Raw genomic sequence first — 22,417 nt, forward strand, 5'->3', positions numbered from 1 at the left:
GGAGGAGACCCAGAAATGGGATGGATTTCTTTCAAGGGCTGGTGGTAGGTTGCTCTGGGCAGCTGAAGGTGACCCACAAAACCTCTCCTCTTGTGTCTATCTTCAGCCCAAGCACCCTGCCTTCAGACAGAACTGCATTCAGCAATTCTAAACCCTCACATCTCTTCAGGGGTGAGCATTTTCCTCTCCATGTCTCCCAAGTATCCCCTCTGAGCCTGCAAGCATCTCTTACAAAGCCTGGACTGCTCCCAGCAGCCAGCTCCACGTTCCAGGGGACATGCTCAGTAAGAGCAGAAAGTCTGCAGGCACTCTCCAGACTAAATAAACAAACTAAATAAAATAACCTTATTTTAGAATGGTCTTCACATCTGAGGCACAACTTGTCCTCACAACTGGTGGGCAGGAATGTGCTTCTAGCATGAGAGGTGCAAACACTCTCCAAAGGCAGCAAGCAGAGAGGACCTGGACTAACAGCTCATGCCTGACACTGACCACTTTAGTGGCCAGCTGGGCAGCTTCAGGCTTCTCTCAGTTCTCCCATTACTACTGAGAGACACACACATGCTTGTGGATGCCTCTGTGCCCCTGTTCTGCTTGAGTTTTGTCACCCCAGCAGAAAGAGCAAAAGGATAAGAACCTGACTATCATTATGCTTCCAAAGTCCTCCTCTCCACGTCCAACCCTAGAGAGCTATCTGGACACGATGGCTGGGGGAGCTCACAAGGACAAAGGGAGCAGAGCTGATGATCTGTGTTTTCAAGGTGACACACTGAACTTCCCATCTGTTTCACTTCTGCAGCAACACCAGTAGCACTGCCCTTGTCTGAATGCCTTTTGCCTCTGCCTAGGGAATCTCAGTTGAGACAAAGTTCTTTTTATAATACCAACTTGCTGCTAAAACCTATCACCATGCCCTGTGCCTGTGCCAGGAGCCTTCTAACAAGACATGCTGCACATGCTGCTCTGCTGATTGCAAACTCTCCAGTCATGGCTCGCTCATCCTTGGAACCACTGCAGACAGGAACTGGACAGGGCTCTCAAAACCAAGTGGTGGCTTCTGAGCCTGCTACCTGACCGTTCCCACACACCTCTGCTTACACCTGCTCCCATGCACATGCAGGCAGGGACATCTAAGAGGCAGGCTTTTATATACATGACAACCAACCACCCCAGGCTGTTTCTCCAGACCCATTCCTCTGAGCTGTTCCCTTCCTGCCCTTCAGCGATGTTACCTCCTCACATCCAACCCCCAGATGGCTGCTGATTGCTCTGGTGCCTGCATGGGATCATAGCCTGGTGCCTGGAGGCTCTCACTGTGAACCCCAGGGGCACATGACCTAGATGTGTGTGTTTTAGCATCTGATCAACAGTCATCACCCAAAGTATCATGGAAAGTCCTTGAGTTGAGACATGACATCAGCCAGACTCTGGTTTATAGAAGCACAGTCTGTCTGCACTGTCCCTGGTGAGGTTATTACTGAAAAGGCAGAGGCACGGACACAGAATGCTCTATGCAGCTGGAAAAGAAGTAATTAAAGGGGAAGACACTGAACACTTTGATGAAGTGGTATGAAAAACACCACAGGGAAGGAGCTGCCTCCTTCTAGTTGTGTTCTTCACCACTCTAAGGACAGGACATGGCCTGGGTGGAAAGTCTCATGCAAACAAGAATGCAGCTCAGTTACCTTGATCTCTGGGCTGCTTGCAGAGCAAAGCCACATTTGTCCAAAGTCTTGTTTGCATGTCAAACCTTACTGCTAAATGCTTAAATGCTCCCCATGATGTCTGGCTTGAAGCAACTTTGTGCCAGAAGAAGAAAGCAAATGGGGGGAGAGAAGAGGTGAAGAGAGCAGCACGTAGAATAACTGGAAGAGAATATTTAGCACTTCAGGCAGGTGCTTTTGTTTATCAGTCCGTTAAGCTCATGGGGTGTTTGATGAGACAAAAAGAAATTTCCTTTGAAAGGGCTAGAAGATAAACCTTTTCTCTGCATACAATTAACTCCCCAAGATAGCTCCTCCAGGACAGCTTGGCAAGATTCAGAGGAGAAGCAGGAATTTCTTTAATTGTACTCCCCATTCCCATGCCACCCACTGTGATCAAAATGAAGCAGGCTGGGATGGGCAGTCTGACACTGCCCAGGACTGGAAGAGCAGCTGCTGCAGCTCCCCTGGACCAGGAAAAAGCACGTAGGAGATCCTACAATCCAAGGTGTCCAGTCCTAAACAGTCCTGGGGAAGGGTATCTGAGGTGGTCAGCTTGTCCCCATGGAGACATGTGCAAATCTGCTGTTGCCTGGGAACATGATCTGTTCCTCCAGCTCTGACGTGCTCCTTGCTCCATCTCTCTGTCCTTACAAAGCTCATGGTCCTGCGCTGCTGGAGTCCCACCAGCTTCCCTGCAGGCTCCTGCTCAGCTTGGGAGCTGGGCACTGCAGCCTCACTATCTCCTCCCAAGGATGGAGAAGCAGGAGTGAGAGCTGCATCCTGTTGTGGCAGCAGGGAAAAAGCCCTCAGGTGAAGGCAGTGGAGCCCAGAAGTGGTGCTGGAGAAGCGGCCATGGAAGCTGCGCTGCATGTGGCAGATGAATCACAGGCTGCAGTGGGCCAACAGTGGGCTGCAGTGGGCCAACAGTGGGCCAACAGTGGGCTGCAGTGGGCCAACAGTGGGCTGCAGTGGGCCAACAGAGTCATAGAATACATAGAATAAACCAGGTTGGAAGACACCTTCAAGATCATCGCGTCCAACCCATCAACCAATCCGACCCACCACACAGTACAAAGCATCACAAAGAACATGGCCCTAGGTGAGCAGTGTGGTTGAGCTCTCCAAGTATTAGCAAGCCAGGGTGACAGCTGAGACCCTCAACATCTCAAACCTCGATGCTCCTCCGTCCTCCTCCCACCAAAACAGGTCTGAGAAAGCACAGTGCAGGCATGCCCCTGGGATGCCATCTGTTGTATGGAAATACCTGTGCTGGCCAGGAGCAAAAGCACTGTTTGCCTGTGCAAAATCCCTTTTTAATCCTTTTTCTCAGGGAGGAGGAAAAAAGTACATTAAAAAAATCAGAGAAAGTTCTGCTTTCACAAGAGGGGCAGAATGGTTTTGTGCCCTCTGCAGAAATCCTCCCTCCTGACACTGGTTTCTTCTGGCCTCAGATGGAGGAGGAGGGGACAGTGTACTCTCCTCCACTCACCCTTCCCAGAAAACTTGTTTCATGTTGTCTGTCATGCCCCCTTGTTGTGCTTGCCAGCTTTCTCTCTCTGCTCTGCCAGTTCCTTGATTTAGCTCCTTCTCCCTGCTTTGTTTTGTTTTCCCTTTCACAATTCTTCTTTTCAAACTACCAGAAAATCACAGCCCAGCCCTAATGAAATTTCAAGGGAGCACCAGGCTGAGGAAAAGCAGCTGGGGGAAATGAATCAGGTTACAGAGAGAGAACAATTTCTTTCTGTCTCCCCTGTTGGGTATTCAAAGGGCAAAGCACGCTGAGCTGCAGTTACAGAAGGGACACCAGGCCAGCTGATACTCCTTTGAGGAATACATCCTCAGGCCAAGTGTGGTGATCATTTGGAAGGCAAGACATCAGCCACTGGGCAAGCAGGACCTGCAGAGCTCTACTGCTCTGAGTTGATCACTTCCTATGGCACTTAGTGGCTGCAAAAGCCTTTCCTCAGAAACTGGGGGATGTTATTCTCAGTCCTCTTTTTCCAGCTCCCAACAGTTCTAATAGAGACCCAGCCTGCTGCAGATGCCTCCATTAAAACTCAACTATTCTACCTTCCCTAGCGGACCTAGATGGCTTCAGGACATCTTTGGGAAGCAGTGAAAAGGATGAAAGCTCAGATTGTCTGCACAGAAGTGTAAGGAATGCACAGGCAGAGCTTGTGTATCCCAGAATCACACATACAAAGATTCTGGCTATAGAGCTTAGTCCCCAAAGGTCATGGGAGCTGGGCAGCCCATTGCCTGCTGCTCCTTACCCAACCCTAGCACCTGAACTTGCCTTTGGCTTTTGGCAATAGCAGTAACACTGAGGTCTTTTATTCTTCCCTCTTGCTGGTCCCATGAGACAGGACCAGCATCTAAGCAGCCTCACTGCTGCAGAACTGGAGCCAGAGCTCACATCCAAACAGCTGTGAGCAGTGGCAAGGGAGCGTGGCTTGATGCAATGGCTCACTGCTTCCTTGCAGTGCAACCCAGGTGCCTGATACCCCTGTTCCCAGTGCTCTTTCCATGCCCTGCCATCTCTGCAGAGATCCTCCCCAGGCCTCCTGCTGAGAAGTACTCTGCAAATCCCTCTGGCACTCCTGCTCCAAGCCATGACACCACTGTGGCTCTTTGCTGTGGCTGCTCACAACATGCAGATTCATGTGACAACTGAGGCTGCAAGCACTGGACAGGTCTGTCTGTCAGTCCACCACTCTCAGATCATGAAAGCAAGTGGCTGTCTTGAATATTGTGGTTCTTTTTGCCTTCAGCTTTTATTTCAAGGAGCAAATGGAGAGAGGATCAGACAGTTATCATCTTAACTTCATCCTCCCACTTCCCCGTGGCTGTAGCAACAACCAGTCTAACTCCCACAATTTTTTCCCACCTCTCTACCCTGTTGCTCCACTTCCTCTTCTCATCCTCACTACACTAATAAGGTGCCTGTGGAAGAGGATGATAGGCCAAGGGACACAGGTCTGGTGTGGGAGGTGTAACAGGTACACTGGCAAAGCTGGAGGGAAAAAGAAGCAAATCAGGGGGAGGTGTCAAAAACAAAGCTCACAACATTTGCAGTCCCTGCTCTGACCTTCCCTGTTCCCCAGCCACGTGGAGACAAGGTGTTCCCTCACCCACGCTCCCCAGAGTTTTGGTTCACACATCCCATGTGCATCTGCCTGTGGGTAAGCCATTATCACTGCCTGCAAGGCTCCTGTTGAGCAAAGCTGATCAGATGGTTAGAACCATTCCCAGCTAACTGTAGGTCAGAAAACAACCATGGAATTCCTCACAACAAAGCCCTCTGGACATGAAGATGGACAAGCAAGGCTTCTACCAGGGTTCCCAGCTACCACCAACTCCATACCACCAGCACACAGTAAACCCAGCACACACCAAACCCTGACCTGTATTGCTCCCCGTGCAGCCAGATGAGTTTGAGGAGCTGCTGCATTGAGGAGCAGCTCAGGTGTGAAATGGCTGCAGTGTCTGCAAACTCACAGCAGTGGAGAATGGGCTCCTTCTGACCAGAAGACTGTCAAGATCTGGCTGCCCATGCACTTGTTGACCCTAACCCTATCAGCACAAAAGACACCAAGCTGAAGACACAGAGGCACTGAGGAAATGCCTTAGAGACAAAGTTGATGTGAGTGGTTGCAGGGAGGAGAAGCAAAGCGCTGCCTCAGCCCAGCCAGCCCCCATGCCATGAGGAGTCTCAGGCTGGCAGCATCACCGTTCCACTGCTGCTTGCTTGCAGTTTGAATCATGGGCAATTAAACCCTTCCTGTGCACAGAGATGGGAAGTAATAGTCTGAATATTCAGCCTTTAACATTGAGGCATGAAGAGGTTCTTGCAGCACATTGCCTCTGGTCACCCACAACCACTGAATACCGAGAAGCGATCTCCATTTCATAACACATTTACAGCAGGCAAATTTCCTATCAGCCTTTCAGGGGAGATGGTAGGACTGGGGATGCAAGAAATAAATAGGCCCAATTTCTACAGGAAAAAAACCCCTAATAGTAATGAAGTTTGGTGGCAAATGAATGAAAATTGTCAACTGAATTAGCTCAGCCTCATGACTTCATTCAGCAACTTTTGTTTCCTTCCCTTCAGTAAGCTAACAAAATATTTTTGCTTGACCTTTGTCTATCTGATTAACTTGATTTCTGTCTGATTCACTTGATTTTGACTTTTATGTTCAAATACTCATTTTCATGCTTTCCTGAAGAGGACAGAATCTATCACCCCCATGAAAAGCAAAGCAAAGCAATCTGCTGAGACTAAATGCAGACGCATTGATTATCTCCCAACACATTTCCCCTTAGAAATGCTGAAGAATTTTGACTGCCCCAAGTGGGAGGGAAGAATGAGCCCTCCTCCCCTACAATGCTGGTTGTTCACCTTAGACCAGAAGCTCTTGCCTCTGACCAGCTCTTTGACTTGGGTCTCACACACCTGAAATATCCAGCTCTCTCTGATGGAGAGATCTCAAGCCTTCAGTTCAGATAAATCAACTCTGCCTTAGAAAGGATTCAGCCCATCAAGTGACAAAATATTGCTACAGCTCAGAACCTATATCTTTCAAATTTGACACAACAGTGCTTTCCCTTTGACTTGGAAGAATCAATTTAATGAGGTTCAGAGCACAGAGCAGTACTTGAATCAAACACATGCTTCCAGGCCTGTCCATGCACACATACCTCCATATGGAGAAGTGGGGCTGTTGGGGAACCACAGAGGAGCTCCAGTAGCTCCATTGTGATGGCCATGGCTACATCCACACAAGATGAAGCTGCACACAGCAGCTCTGAGCCTGAGCCCATATCTCACAGAATCATAGAATCAATAAGGTTGGAAAAGGCCTCAAAGATCATCAAGTCCAACCTGTCACCCAACACCTTATGACTACTAAGCCATGGCACCAAGTGCCACATCCAATCCCTTTTTGAACACCTCCAGGGACAGTGACTCTACCACCTCCCTGGGCAGCACATTCCAATAGCAAATCTCTCTTTCTGGGAAGAACTTCTTCCTAACACCCAGCCTAAACCACCCCTAGCACAGCTTGAGATTGTGTCCTCTTGTTCTGGTGCTGCTTGCCTGGGAGAAGAGACCAAACCCCATCTGGCTACAATCTCCCTTCAGGTAGTTGTAGAGAGCAAGAAGGTCTCCCCTGAGCCTCTCCTCTCCCTGGCACATCCCTACCAGCACATGACAGGCAAGGTTGCATTCTCACTGCCTGGGGACTACAGCCATGTCCACACCAGGGCATCAGAGCAAAGCCCTACCAGAGGGTACAGCTTCCACCAAACTAAGAAAGCTGCTAGCTGCCAGGGTTGCCAAGGGAGAGGAAAGATCACAGTATCACAGTATAACCAAGGTTGGAAGAGACCCCAAGGATCATCAAGTCCAACCTGTGCCAAGATCCCTCTAGCCTAGTCCAGGCTCCAGTATGGAGAGTCTTGTGATCCCTGGTAAACTGTCATCATGGTCTATTAACAAGCAGAAATCCAGTTGCTGACAGACACCACTGCAAAAGGAGGCCAAGCACAGCTGCTGCAGTGAGTGACTTAGAAAGGTTTTGTGTGGATATCTGTGAGGAATTACGAGTTCCAAGGCCCTCAGGTTGGGCACAGTGAGCACATCAACTGCTTGGGAAGCACCTACAGTAAGCATCCTTCCTAGGCTGCCTTCAAGGGGTCAGGGCAAAAAACTCCCTCTGCATACATCCTGCCTGCAGAAATGCAAATCCCCTCCACAGTCTGTCACAAAACGCAGGTGAGCTTGAGACATTCCTGCCAGCAGGAGGCCAGAAAACGCAGAGGTGAAGGAATTTACCAGAGCTGCTTTTACTTCATCACGACTGTTGATTTATCCCCCGTTGCCCGAGGGCCAGAGGCTGCCCGAGCCGTGTGCTGCGTGGAGACACCTGCGTGCCAGGACTGATGCTGCGGCTTGGGAAAGCTGAGCGAGACAGCCACCTTCTCCATTTAGCACTGGGTTGGGGGAGCACAGATGTTAATTAACTTTAGGGCTTTGCTCTCCACAAATGCCTCTGAGGAAAACCACTTTCCCCCCCCCAGGAGGCTGCTGTCCAGATTTCCGTATTTCATTGCGTGCCAGATTTTTAAAGGCAAAACTGTAGCTCCTTTTTTTTCCCCCCCTCTCCTCTTCATTTTGTCTTCCCTGATAACAGACTCCCTGTGTTTTCTGAATAAGTAGCCTATAAATAAAATGCCAACATCAATGTCACGCAGAAAATACCTGGAGGGAACGGGTGTATGGTGCTGGATAACAAAAGGAGCCAGGTGAATTATTTATGGGGAATAAATCAGCCCTCTTCCAGTTTGGGAGCAGATCCTGAAAACTTGCAGAAGCTCCTGGGATGTGTTCAGGATGGGAGCAACTCATTTATTTCATCAGACCTTCTGCTGTGGTTCATGGATTGTCCCACAAGCCGCACGTCATTGGTGCTGCTCCCCAGGGAGGACTTGGGGCCGTTCCTTCCTGAAGCAATGACAAATGTTGGCTACAGGAGGATGGCTGCTGGGTAATGTCTGCCCTGCCCTGTGTACCAGGCCTTGTGGACACGAGCAGCTACGTGAGGAAGGCTGCATGTGGGCATACAGAATGTTAGGGGCTGGAACGGACTTTGAAAGACCATCCAGTCCAACCCCCCTGCCAGAGCAGGATCACCTATATCCCATCACAGAGGAACACATCCAGACAGGTCTTGAACCAGAATAGAATACAGAATTAACCAGGTTGGAAAAGACCTTCAAGATCACCAAGTCCAACCTATCAACCAACACCATCTAATCGGGTAGAGTAGGGTAGAGTAGGGTAGAGTAGAATTAACCAGGTTGGAAAAGATCTTCAAGATCACCAAGTCCAACCTATCAACCAACACCATCTAATCAAGTAGAGTAGGGTAGAGTAGGGTAGAGTAGGGTAGAGTAGGGTAGAGTAGGGTAGAGTAGGGTAGAGTAGGGTAGAGTAGGGTAGAGTAGGGTAGAGTAGGGTAGAGTAGAATTAACCAGGTTGGAAAAGACCTTCAAGATCACCAAGTCCAACCTATCAGCCAACACCATCTAATCAGATAGAGTAGAGTAGAGTAGAATTAACCAGGTTGAAAAAGACCTTCAAGATCACCAAGTCCAAGCTATCTCCCAACACCATCAAATCAACTAGAATAGAATAGAACAGAATAATAGAATAGAATAAACCAGGTTGGAAGGGACCTTTGAGATCATCATGTCCAATCCATCATACAACACCATCTAATCAACTAAACCATGGCACCAAGCACCCCATCCAATCTCTTCCCAGTGATGGCAACTCCACCACCTCCCTGGGCAGCCCATTCCAATGGGCAATCACTCTCTCTATGAAGAATTTCTTCCTAACATCCAATCTAAACCTCCCCTGGCACAGCTTGAGACTGTGTCCTCTTGTTCTCACTCTCCAGAGAGTGAGACTGCACAACCAATCCACAGGGTTGGGCCTAGGTGGCTGTCCCTGACCATCAAGGAATGAAGAGTCAGGAGCACTCTCCAAGCACAGGAGTATTTGTGGAGGTGATATAAACGCACCACCAGCTCCGGCGGCACAGAGCTCAGGCGTGGAAACTAACAGCCAGAAAAAGGCACTGAGGCCCTTAGTGGGCAACAGTCATCTCCCAGCACTTTAAATTTCCACCATGTACATCTATAGCAGGGGCCAAAAGCTGACCTAGCTCATCAGTGAGCACGTGCCCCGCGCAGCTCCCCCAGATTAATGCTGATGTCTGACTCTCGCTGCGCACCGGGCAGGCCGAGGAGAGGGACCTTGGCACAGCACCGCGGCGTGCTTCAGGCACTGCAATCCACCCTAGAAGTGGGTGCATCTGGGCTATTGCCTCCTAGACAGATGATTTGTGAAGCATTATTAAGTCCTTTCAGTTGAGAAGTGCTGTGCAACCACTGGAGTCTATTATTATCAGGGAAGGAGAGGGTAGGGGGGGAGGTAACAAATTTACCTAGGGGCTTATCTTGCGCTCCGGAGCAACATAGTCAAGCGTTGCAAAAAGTGCCATTTCCATTTCATTTCCTTCCTACTTATGCCAAAGCAGCCAAGGCTAAGTAGAATCAAGTCTTAAGTGTTCCTCAGAACTAGATGATTAGTACCAGTCTCAGTTTCCCCACATATTAAGAAAAGTCAAAGAAATGAAGCCAAGCCTTGCGGTGGGACACCAGGGCTGTAGCTCAGGGCTTCCCACTGTGGTGCCCACACTAACTGCCTTTCAACAACAAAGCACAGTCACTCTTCCTTGGGAAGAGGCTTCCCTTTAGGAGGAAGGTGCCTCAAACTGCCTAAGGGCTGTCGTGAGGGTGGCTTAATGGTTTTTATTGAGCCTAGCTCCTTTCTTGGGGGGTCTTTGCCCCTGCTGCTGGGGTAGCTCAGCCATTCACAAGCAGCTACCAGCCTGCTGCACACTCTGGGAGTGCGGCATCCACGGGGATTTTACTCAGAGAGTCTCAATTCATCAGCTTGTCCACCCTTAGCTCTGAGTGGGGAGGAAGCAACGCTTGGAAGAGGGTTGTGCAGCCAGTTGCTGCCCCCCTGCCCTGCACAGCCATCCCTACACAGAAAGCACCTATGAGCAAAGACAAAGAGCCCCGGGTCCCCAGGCTGGCTCTGTCACAGCAGCCCCCTTCATCACTGCTACCTCTTGTCAGCTTTAACTGCAAAAGCCAAACCTCCTTCCCTGGCTCCTCCGGATTTACATGAAAGCAGTCAGTGGGGAGTTCTCTTCATTCATGCTGGGCTTATAGTTCTAAATTATAAAGTGTGTCAAATGAGGATTTAATTTATATTTAACAAGACAACGTTTGTAAATTAATTATTCATCAGCTGATAATGAATAAACATTCTCCCTCCTCTCCCTCTCCCTCTTTCACAGTGTTTCTACAATGCACCATACATGCAAATCTCTTACATCTATTCTGCAGTATTCTGGACGTGGGAAAATCTGTTCTTCATCCTCAGTTTCGTTAGTGTGTTGCATGGTAACTAATGCAGCCAGGCACAGCGTTATGAATTTAATAGTGTGCAGCATCTCCACCCTAAAGCAGGAAGGAGGAAACATTCAACATGTGTGTTTGGACACATCACCCACTTTGGGCTCTAGTCCCTGGCTCCCAGGCACAGATAAGAAAATAATGTGCTGTAGTAACAGAGGCAGCAGCTTAGCCCTACCCCCTGGAAATCACAGGCACTTCAGAGGCAGCAGCATCTCCCCCCTGGTGAATGATGGGAGGCCAATTTTTCCTCTTTCCATCTTTATTAAGTAATGAGATCGAGGTGGTGCACAGTCCCAGAACAGCTGTCAGCAAGGTTTGATAGAGAATTTGGCACACAAGGGCACCTCCTTGTGCATACCAAAGCATGGGATCTAAACCAACCCTGGCTGCACCACCTCTGATTCCAGACACTTGAAGCAGGTAACCAAGGCAGGTCCTGGGTGAGTGGCATGTCTCCATTCCCTTTGGCCAGGAGGCTACCACGGTGTTTGGGCTATGTTCTCAGTGTTCAACTCCTTAACCCTCACATTTAGGCAAAAGAAAGGAAGGAAAGGATGTTCAGCTCTGACCTCTGGGAAGAAACTGAGCAGCTCTGGGTAGGACTTGCTCCATCCACAAGCTTGGAACAGAAGCACTTTTTCCAGTCTCAACCATGGTGGCTCTCACATGGACACTTCACAGACATCCCCAGGACTGGAAGGCACTCAGCCCCAATAGTTGGCAACAACTTCACTTCTACAGCATCATTTCCTGAGAGTTAAGCATCCCTAAAGGAAGGTGATCCAGAACTGTAGGTGCCCTTGACACCAGTTAAAGCTATAATCTATGGCAATAAAGCCATTACAAAACAAAACCAGGAGCAAATCCCTCCTGCAAACAACCAGTCAGCGGAAAATTTGAACCAAAAGTCTCCTCTGTTGCTCCCTGCTGCTGTAGCCCTCCCTGGCATTTCTTCCTGCAAACAGACTTGAAGAACCAGGGTGGGTCTTTGCACCAGGCTCAGTTTAGTGACAAGACAAGGACAATGTTGTCTGCATTAATGGGAATCTGATTGGGAACCTAGATCCACAACGCAGCTTGGAAAGTTGCAGTACTTTGGGGGATAAATCATTTGGCTTGAGGTGCTGTTGGCTGGCACCCAGTGGCAGCAGCTGGCTCTAGAAGGGTTCATGGCCATGCACATCCTTTCCCTGATGGTGTAAACACAGCTTCCCACTGCCCTGAGAAGTGCCAAGTGCCCCAGTCCACAACAGGCTCATGGGGATGGGGAGGAAACCCTAATCCATGCAGGAACAAGAGCAAACAGCTGCGGGACCTGATGGTCCCACTTTTCCGCACCCGTTTCCTTCTCAGCCCATCTCTTCCAACCAAGCTCTGTCCCACTTCCTACCATTTAGTCATCTCCCAGATTTATTTCTAGTTACTGCCACATTTTGGCTGGCAGAGCACAGAGGATCTTTTCCCCCAGGGAGGAGAGAATGCAGAATTTGCCCAGCTCCCTAAATGGGAAACAAGCCTGCCTTTCTGCTCGACAAAAGACACCAGGAAAGCACTTCACATTTCTTCCCCCCCCCACCCCACTCCAACCCTCCCTGCCTTCTGCTGACTCCTGAATGCTAATGTTATTTATGACAAGTGATTGATGAGGGGGATGCAGAATTCACACCGAGCACAGGGCATTTTCAAATCACCTATTCATTTTTAAGGACCGGAATCAGGTTTGGATCCTGACATGATTTATCATTTGGAGGCTGAGCAGCGGCTACGCGGGGCCAGCTTCCAAGCCCTGACAGAGCAGCACCAGGCTGAAGGCATTGGTGAGTGGTTAACTCTTTGAGGGGGGAGCAGAAGACCACAAGACACCAGTACTGAAACTACACTGTGTAAGTTGGAGCCTTCTATTCCACCAGCAAGCCAGGCCCACCCTATAGCCTTCAGCTTCAGAGGCGCAGAGCACGCTGCTCCAAGCTAACTGCCACAGTAATGCTGCTGTATATCTTAAAAGCAGCACTAGGTGTTTATCTTCCACATTGCCTGGCTCTGTGAAAGAGAAATATTGATGTAAGGTGCTGTCATTGCAGTGCACCTAAGAGAGATGGATGGGATATTTCCCCTCCAGTGGACCTTCCAGCCTACAGGAGCCTTCGTGCCTGCAGCAAAGAGAATGTCACTGTGGGCCTGGGAGAGACCTAGCCCTGAGCCACAATCCCATACCTTCCTTTGGAAATCTGCATTTCCTCGGGCTGTGGGTGGGAAAAGGGACCCATAAGGCACCTGGAACAGGGGGCAAAGTGGGAATGACATGTCCCCTGCAAAGACATTCTGTACCACACAGCTGATGCCATGTCCCCTGCAAAGACATTCTGTACCACACGGTCAGTGCCAGCCTGCCAGTGGCTGGCATGACCCATAGAATGACCTAATTTATTGTATCAGCAAGGAAGAGTAAACAAAGTGGGTGAAGCAGCCAAGGCTAGAGGTGACACTGTGGCAGCTTTGTCACAGTCTTTTTCTCTTGTTTCAAGAGACAATACAGCAGGATGCAGCCTTTCTCATGAGCAGGAGAAGGTATTCAGAACGCAGATGTCAGAAAGCTGCCATCCAAGGCTATGAGACCTGGGTCTAGCTGTTCTCAGTACCTTTAATAGCAGCCCAGCATCTCAGGAAGAAAGGCTTTTAAATTCAAGGACATCACAGACTCAAGCTTAGTTAAGTTAAGGGCACAGGGAAGGAGAGACATCTATAGAAAGTTTACCTGGAGAATCACATGGAGGTGTCTTTAGATCAGTAGTGACTGCTGGGACCCATCAGGGGCCCCTGGACTCGCAGCATCTGGGCACTTTGGAGAGACAGTGCAGCCACTTGTGGCTGATGCCACAACATCCCTCAAACTGCCTCTGTGTCAAGTGGGTTCCTCCCCTGCCTGAGCAGCTCCTCACCATGCTATTCCCAGAAATGGCAATACCTTCCTCAGATGGGGAGGCTGCAGACAGGTAGGTTAGCCCCATGGCAGCACCTTCCCCAGCACAGCCCTTCTTCCCTTCACACTCTTGGATCACCTGACGTGTGCCAGGAGCCCCCTGGGAGCCTGTGCAGTCATGGAGCCCCACTTCATGAAGCAAAGATTCTACTGACTCTTAGAAAGAGCTAAACACGTGGGCTGAGCTTCTCTAGGAGTAGTGAGGGCTGTCTTCAGCAGTGTTCTCCCATATGATTCTCTGGCATCTAGTAGTTCACACAAGAGTTTTTCTCCTCGGTGAGGCTGGCTGTTGTCACTGCCTTGCATCCTGTGCTCACAGAAATGCTGGGGATGTTGAACATGCCTGCAGCTCCTATTCCTGCAGCCATCTAAGGTTTGTATTAGCCCAGTGGATCTAAACTGCTGAAAGCCTGGGATGGACGTAGATACTTTCTCACATACCCATCACCATGGCATAAGCTGGGTTTCTTAGGAAACCAGGCTAGCAGCACTGCCTGATAGCTCCATTTAGGAGAAGAGATGAACTCTGAATGCAAGACTGGATTTTTATAAGCCCCTCTTTATTGCTACCACCTGCATGGCTATGCAGTGCACTGGCAACAAGGAAGGGAGCAGAGCTGCCAGCAGAGGTGGAAAGGGGTAAACAGATGAAAGGGAAAGAGAAGGAATGAGGATGGACACTGTGGTTTTGCATGGTTTTCCTGGTACATCCCTGGGCAGTGCAAAACAGAGAGAACAACCACCTATAACACGACTTATCCTTTACTTCCAGGCACAGCAGTGGCTGGGGAGGTGACTACCTCCAGCCCCTGCACCCTTGCCCCTGCACTGCTGCTCTTCACCATGTTCACACACCCACATGGGACGGAGGAGCTTGTGGTATCTCCTGGCAGCCAGGGATGACATCCACACATCTCAGGCTCTGGTTGTGCTCCTGAAGACTAAGCCCACAGAAAACTAATAAAGGGAACATTTTTTTGCCTTCAGGTCATCCCTGCTGGGCATCCTGATGGTGCCCTCATTGTGCAAGTGAGCACCCAGCCAGGTGCCCAGCTGGTGGCTTTTGAACAGGCAGTACTTGGATGCCCACTGTGGTGGACAGTCCGAGAGGCTGCATCAAAAATGCCTTTTGGAGTGGAAGTATTACAAATCCAATGCCATTCCCCACCCTCATCCCCAGAGGTGTTTGTTCAGTGGCAATTTTCTGCCTGGGAAATTGAAATAACATGCCCAGCCTGAGAACTTGCTGCTTCTGCTTTAAGGGAGTCAATTTTGTTTCTGCTCTGTTTTGCATTGAGAGAGAAAAGAAAAACCAAACTGTCCTGGCTGCACCTCTCCTTTGTCTTCCCCACCCCACTGCCCTGGCTGGCAGCAGTTAGGTTTGTCTCTTGCTAGAAAAGATCAAAAAAAGGTGATTTCACTGAATGGATGTTTCCTGTGAAAATCAACAGTTGCTCTCTGGTGCATGGCCTGGAGGGTTTTTTGTCTAGACCAAAGAGAATCCTGTTGAGTGTTTCCACAGCTCCCAGTACAGCCATGAGCAGAAACTGTCACAGCCAGAGCGGCGTCAAAGGTGCTGTGCAGTGGAGAAAAGCTTTTGGACCCAAGGCATGCTGCCTACCCCTCCCCATGAAGCCTGGGAACCCAAGCTTCACACCATCAGACCATTGCCATGGAAATAATCTCCAGATACCTATTTCAGTCCTCCTGGGAAGAGCACTACTGCCTGTCCCAGCCACCACTGCACTGGCTCAGCCAGGGTGATGCAACTTGAGTCCTGCGTCCAGTTCTGGGCCCCTCAGGTTAGGAAAGATGTTGAGATGCTGGAAGGTGTCCAGAGAAGGGCAACAAAGCTGGGGAGGGGTCTGGAGCTCAGCGCTATGAGGAGAGGCTGAGGGAGCTGGGGTTGTTTAGCCTGGAGGAGAGGAGGCTCAGGGGAGACCTTCTTGCTCTCTACAACTACCTGAAGGGAGGCTGTAGCCAGGTGGGGGTTGGTCTCTTCTCCCAGGCAACCAGCACCAGAACAAGAGGACACAGTCTCAAGCTGTGCCAGGGGAAGTTTAGGCTGGATGTTAGGAAGAAATTCTTCATAGAGAAAGAGATTGGCCATTGGGATGTGCTGCCCAGGGAGGTGGTGGAGTCACCATCGCTGGAGGTGTTTAGGAAGAGACTGGATGAGGCCCTTGGTGCCATGGTTTAGTTGATTAGATGGTGTTGGGTGATAGGTTGGACTTGATGATCTCAAAGGTCTTTTCCAACCTGGTTAATTCTATTCTATACTTTATCTATTCTATAACTTGCCTTATGTATCCTGGTGCCCACATGCTTCCCAGGCAGGAGAAGGCAAAGCCACCAGAGAGAGATGTCTGTCCACATATTGCCAGTGGAGAGCAAAGAACATAGAATCATAGAATCAGTAAGGTTGGAAAATACCTCAAAGATCATCAAGTCCAACCTGTCACCCAAGACATCATCATCCTTCTGCCTGAGACCATGGGTGTGGTAGGGTTGCTGAGCTCACCAAAGGCATTTGAGGACCTTGCTCCTAACCAGGAATGGCAATCAAGCCCTTCTAGCTCCAGTCCTTAGCAGCTCTTCCCAGGGCAAGGGAAACAAATCCACATCTCCTCATGATAACACCACCTTCACACCATGTCTAGCCAGAAGGACCCAACCTGCCAGCAGCACAGAGCCAGCTACCTCCTGAGCTAGGTGATCCCACAACCCTGCAGCCAGACCACCACTCACCATCTGGATGACAGAGACTGGCCCAATGCTGTTCACGTAGATATCCACGTCGATGAAGGTGGGCTTAACTGCAAAGGAAATGGAAGAGGAGCTGGAGTTAGGATCATCTATCCCTGAAGGCCTGAGGAGCATCTGGGATCAGCATGGCTCCATCTAGCCAAGAATCCCAACTAGAGCAGCCCAAAAGGTTATGGAAAAAGGGAGACACAGCCAGGCTGGGTCACCACCCGTGGCCCCAGGGCGTTTCAAGGGACACTTACTGCCAATGTCAGGCCTCAGCTTGTTGTCATAGTTCTTCAGCAGGGAGTTGAGGATCTGTGTGGCGTCAGTCTCCTGTGCCTTGGGCGTGAGGACCCAGGTTTTATTGATGCTGAGGTAATCATAATCATATTCCTCTGTGCTCTCACACCTGGAGTGGAGAGACAAAAGGAGAGACATGTTGCTGTGGCAGTTCTCTGGTGCTCTGTGTAAGTGGGAGCACAGAGGGGTTTCAGAGACACTAAAGTAGGAGGATGGAGCCCTGCTAAAAGGCAGAACATTAAGGAGCTCAGGAATTGCCTTTCAGCCATGCTGCTAAACACAGCTCACCTGGTGCCTTAGCTCCAGGGGCCTTGCTGCCTGTGGTCAGGACTAGCAGGCATGGGGTGCTCCATATCCTCCCCAGCTCACTTTGGAAACACAGTGGAACCATCCAAAACTGTGAGCCAGTCCCTGCCCTCCTCCACCACACACCTCTGGCCCTCATCTGCTGCCAGCAGCTCCTGCATCTGCCTCCAAATACCTCAGCTACTCTGCATGCTGCATGCACCTGAAGTGGGCTTCCTCTAAGGCAGATGGCAGTGACCAAACAGCACTTCTGGGGAGCCAGGGATTTACAATAAGAGCATTTCAGAGAAAAGAGGTTCTAAAACTACTGAGCAGGCAGCATGCACGTCTGGCTTGCCAGAACCCCAGCCATCTGCCCTGCACAGACCCTCAGAAATTAAAGCCTTATGCAAACCCCTCTACCCTCAGGCCAAGATCTGCCACAACCCATTACCTGTATTCACCAACCCTTCCTCATCAGCCTTTGGCATAAACTCCATTTAGAGATGCTCCAAAGAAAGCTCACATCCTCCTTTAGACAATCCACTGAGCAACAACTTCTCCCATTGCCCTTTAAATCTGCCCTCTCTAAACCTTTCACACTTGCCCCTGTTTCTAAAGGAGTTTTTATAAAGCCTCTAAATAAATTAGGTCCACATGGTCACCTGGGAAGATCTAACCACCTGCTGCTGCTCTGGGAAGCTCATTCACAACCCTGCCTCTGGAATGACACAGACATATGTGGGAAAGGATGTCAAGCAATCCCACACCCAGCACACTCCCCTCCATGTCTGCCATGCCAATGTGTCACCTACTCCAGGGCCAGAAAGGGTCGTGCAGCAAGAGCTGTCACTGCGTCGACACTTCCTAGCCGGAGCCTTGCAGCTCAGAGGTGCAATCAGGCACCATCGACTCACATCTGCGTTCAGTGCCTGGAGAGGCACAGCCTAGTAATGGTAAATGAAAGGGGGGAAAAGGCATTAAATGGACGTGTTGCAGTCAATTTATCCTCTTGTAAAAGCCCAGATAAAACTTGCTTTCACAAGCACTTCGAAACTCTTTGCATCCCCCCAGCTTTCGGGCACCCGGATGTGTCCCCTGACAAGGGCTGGGCTGCGCGCAGCTGCCTGCCTGCCTCCGCACATTAGGTGCTGGCACATCGGCTTGTTGTTTCCTGCCTGATTGCGCTGCACTTGCTAATGATGCTTAAGGAGTCTTAAGCAACACTGTCAGGATGTGCTTCCCTATCTGAACAGCGACAGTGAGGGCTCACCTGGCTGTCATGCATGGAGTGCCTTTGAAATGCAGCCGTGCAGGAAGTTCCGGGGCTTCCAGAAGCTGCAGGAAGAACAGGCAACCACCACTGCACCCACCTGAAAGCTGGCCAGAGTCAAAGTCTGGGGCAAGGAGCCCTGCTCCTGCTTGGCACAAAGAGGGACGTTTGTCACTGCCCGGCTCAAAGCAGGGCATAGCAATCCTAACTGTTTCCCCTCCCTGCCAGTGCTTCGGGTGATAAAGGCTGCCTCTAGCAGAGTGGGAATAGCTACACTGAAACCTTATCTCTCTGTTCCCTTGATTGTACTTGAAGTTAGCCCAAGACAGGTCACCTGCCAGCAGTGTGTCCCACTGCCCTGCCAAAACTCAGCTCCTGCCACAGAAGAGTCTGAAACGTCCCTTTGGGACAGAGTAAACCCAGGATATTCTGACCTCAGCCTTCTGGCTACCCCCCTGTTTAGTGTTGATAAGTAATACCCTAAGGCATGGGGTAGCATTTCCAGGGAGTCACATCCCCATTATAGATGCAGTGCCACTACCAAAAATATGCTTTTTGCTAATGCAGCTAATCCTGGACTACTAAACCATACTAAGCCATCTTAGCATAAGCAAATCAGTTTTGCTGGAGAAAATATGCACACACAGACACACAGCAGCTCTTGCTGGTCAGGAATATGACTCTCATGCCACCTTATGCAAGCCTACACCTCCTCCCTAGTCCCTTTTCACGGTGGCCCCCCCTTCATATCAAGAAGGGGAGAGTCCAAGAGCTGTTGCAGAGGAAAGGAATTAAGGTGACATGTGCATGTTCCCCCACAGCTGCTAATGGAAATGTCACACTGCAAACCTGCAGCAATTCCCAGTGTGCTGTGAACACTTGCTGGCCCGGTGGCTCCGTCACCCCGTGCGAAGCAGCTGGCTTGGTGACAGGGGACATCCAGTTTTCATATGTCTCTGTGAAGCTGGGAGGAAAGGCAGGGCCACATTTCCTCAACTCCATTTGTTGAAATGTCAAAACACCTGCCTCACTGTCAAAACACCTGCCTCACAGCACTCCTGTGCTTAGCCGTGGGGCTGGGACGCAGCCACGAGTGCCAACAGCGGGTGGGCAGGGGAGGTGACAACATGAAAGAGAAACCCCTGGCCTCACAGACATGGTTGGAACCATGACAGCTCCCACTGGTGCCCAGAGCAGGAGGTCTGTGCAGCAGGGAGGTGTCCTTTCAGATGTGCTCATGTATCTCGATGGGGTTGGACAACCCTCCTTGGGCAACCCTTGGCATTACAGCAAGATAATGCTCTGCCTTGCCTCCCTAGGTCTGTTTTGCTCAAGCAGACACTTGTTTTGCTGAGGTTTCCAAGCACACTGAGGGTCAAAGTAAAAGCCACCCAACGAGCTGGTGGCTGGCGCCCTTCCCCAGTGCCCAAGCTGTCTGACAAGGTTTTTGTCTGCAGGAGGAGGGGAAGAGCAACATGTGCCATGAGCCCTTGAAAATTCTTTGGCTTCTTGTCTGTTAGGACAGCTGATGAAGCTTGTCTGGGATGCATACCCACTACTGTTTGCAACCTTGTGTGCTAATAAAGTCTGAGACCAGTACAATTTTGTCCTGAGACTTGCATCCACTGAGCAGGTAACACACACACACTCTCAGGCATCGCTAGCTCTGAGGCAGGAACGTCCCAGAGCAGATGCAGACACTGGTGCTGCGGTTGTCCACACCTTCTGCAAACACAGCTCAAAACCTCTCCAGCTCTGGAGGAACAGACAGCAACAAAATGCAACAGTAACATTTCCCTTGGTTGAAAAGCACTATGGTCAGTCCTAATGTGTCCACTGGGACGTTCAGGCAAATGACTCCAAATTAGAAGCAGGCAAAGGATTTAAGGATGGGCTCTCACTGAACTGTACCTTACACTTTTCACAGGTCTCTGTACCTCTCCTTTCACCCATCAGTCAAACCTAGCTTTCTGGTGGTGCAATGCTGTGCAGGGATCTTGCCTTCAGGGCTCAGAGCCGGAGTCAGTGCCCTAGGAAATGCCAGTGAATTAAGCTCTGCAGTGGGGTGACCATCTGGGGAGTGCTGAGTCACCTGGCACAAAACATCCAGCCCGCTCCAGCACCAGGGGACAAGTCTTGCAGCTTGTGCTGGGGGAACAGCTTGCAGGCATATATCACCTGAACTGGGCTCCTCACCCCAGCACCCACCATCAAGTCCAGGGCAGGTAAAATTCACCCCCAGCAAGCTGCAGACAAGGAAAATTCAGTGATGTAGAGTAAGACCTTCCTATGAGTTGCAACTTGTATTCTTCTTCTCCTGCAGGCTTCATCTTCTGCTCCATCGTCCCTACAACATGCACAAACACTGCTCCTAACAAAGAGGGGCTCAGGAAAGAGGTAGACATGAGGGACTGGGCAGAAGAGAGGCCAGGCCAGCTATGGGGTAAATCTTCCTGCTCAAGGGCATGTGAATACATGACTTAACTGCTCCTCTGTGTGATCTTGCAGCTCATGATTGACCCTTTCAAAATGCAGTGCTCTCGTGGCAGTGTGCTGCAGGGACAGTAGGGCAGAAGAACCTGGACCACTATGGACCCCCCTCTTGAACCTCAAATGGCCCAGCATGCTGGCAAGAGGCTGGGTGTGAGAGCACAAGCTGTGGGGCAGCTCTCGCTGTCTTGTCCACAGGAAGACAGACCCCGAAGAACTGGCAGGGATGGACCTTTCTGCCCATATCTGAGCTTGGGAAGCCTTGCCAGAACAGACCATTAGTAGCAGGATTCATGCTCCCTGTCCCTGACTGCATTTGTAATGGGATTTGATCGGCTTTAAGGTGGCTTATTCTGCCAATTAGCTTCAGCCAGTAAAATCCTTCTTCCTCCGAAACCCTGGGGGCAACAATCTGCTGACAACATGTTCTTTCCCTGATCTAGCCATTACACTCACCAGCAGGGCTAGGAATTGGGGGGGGGGGGGGGGGGGACGGGGCGCGGGGAAGGAGAGAAAAAGAAACTTGAAACCCCCTGGTGCGTGGGGCCTCTCCTCGCTGGTTACAGAGAAGCGGAGTAAACGCCGGCCCTGGGTGGGAGAGAACCGTCGGAATCTGCCAGCCGCACGCCTCCGCTCGCCTCTTCGCCTTACTGCGCTGGTGGCATGGGGCTGGCGCCGGGTTCCCAGCTGGCACCCGGGAGCGGGGACCAGGGGCCAACCTGTAGAGCAAGGCAGCAGCCCGTGCTGCCCTCCTCCTGCCGGGCTGCAAGCCCTGCAGGCGCTTTCGGGGTGTCAGAGGCAGGAGTAAGGGGAAGGGGACGCAAGCTCCTTCCCAAACAGCCCGGCTCCGCATGGAAATCCCCCGGTGGTCACTGGAGTCCCCCAGGTGCCGAGCTCCCTCTGGATCTGCTCTGGGCACCCCGGATGGAGCTCAGCCCCCGGCAGGATTCAGCCAGCGAGGTGATGGCGGTGGTAAAACGGGGTGTCCTCCTGATTCCTGGCATGCGAAGGATGGATGCAAAGGACAGGCAGGCACCGGGTGCTGCCGCGGCCAGAGCTGGTCCTGCCTCGGGTCCGGCTGGAGGGAGCCGCTGGGAGCACAGAGGTGCCGAAACCCCCGCTGAAGCCCGGCTGTGGGGGGCGTGGGGAGAGATGCCGCCACTCCAGCCCCCTTCCCTCCCACTGGCCCGACGGGTAAACTGAGGCGGGGAGGGGGCGTCCCGGCGGGGGCTCACCTGGCGCGCAGGACCGGCCCGAGGGCCAGGCAGAGCAGCAGGACCGTCCCGGGCATCTCGACGAGGCGAGGACCTGCCCCGGGGGGGCGGCGGTGGCGGCGGCGGCCGTGCGCCCGCCCCGGCGGGGCTCAGCGCGGGGCCGGGGCGGGGGCGGCAGCGGGGCCCCCCCGCTGCCCGCTGCGCCGCGCTCCAGCCCCGCCGCCGCCCGCCCGGCTCCGCGCTCCGCGCCCCGCTCCGCGCCGGCGGGAAGGAAGGGGAAAGTTGGGCATCTCTTCTCCGAGTCCGCGGCGGGGAGGGGCTCGGCGCAGGGCCCTACCTCCCCCCGCACCCCCCGGGG

The 22,417-nt window shown here is 51.4% G+C and overlaps 1 protein-coding gene across 1 annotated transcript in view; it reads right to left on the reverse strand.

Annotated features, from left to right (window-relative positions):
* LOC104306375 (gamma-aminobutyric acid type A receptor subunit epsilon) overlaps nucleotides 1-22,174 on the reverse strand; it is a 39,206-nt gene extending 17,032 nt beyond the window's left edge. The window contains exons 1-3 of the mRNA XM_054169425.1: nucleotides 22,081-22,174; nucleotides 16,758-16,906; nucleotides 16,498-16,565 (exon numbers count right to left, since the gene is read on the reverse strand). Coding sequence (XP_054025400.1) covers nucleotides 16,498-16,565; nucleotides 16,758-16,906; nucleotides 22,081-22,136 — 273 coding nt within the window. The 5' untranslated portion in view covers nucleotides 22,137-22,174. The remainder of the gene's footprint in view (nucleotides 1-16,497; nucleotides 16,566-16,757; nucleotides 16,907-22,080) is intronic.
* Between the last annotated feature and the right edge of the window lie 243 nt (nucleotides 22,175-22,417).

This window comes from Dryobates pubescens, chromosome 18 (genome assembly GCF_014839835.1).
Source record: "Dryobates pubescens isolate bDryPub1 chromosome 18, bDryPub1.pri, whole genome shotgun sequence".
In the NCBI taxonomy this organism is placed as follows: domain Eukaryota; kingdom Metazoa; phylum Chordata; class Aves; order Piciformes; family Picidae; genus Dryobates; species Dryobates pubescens.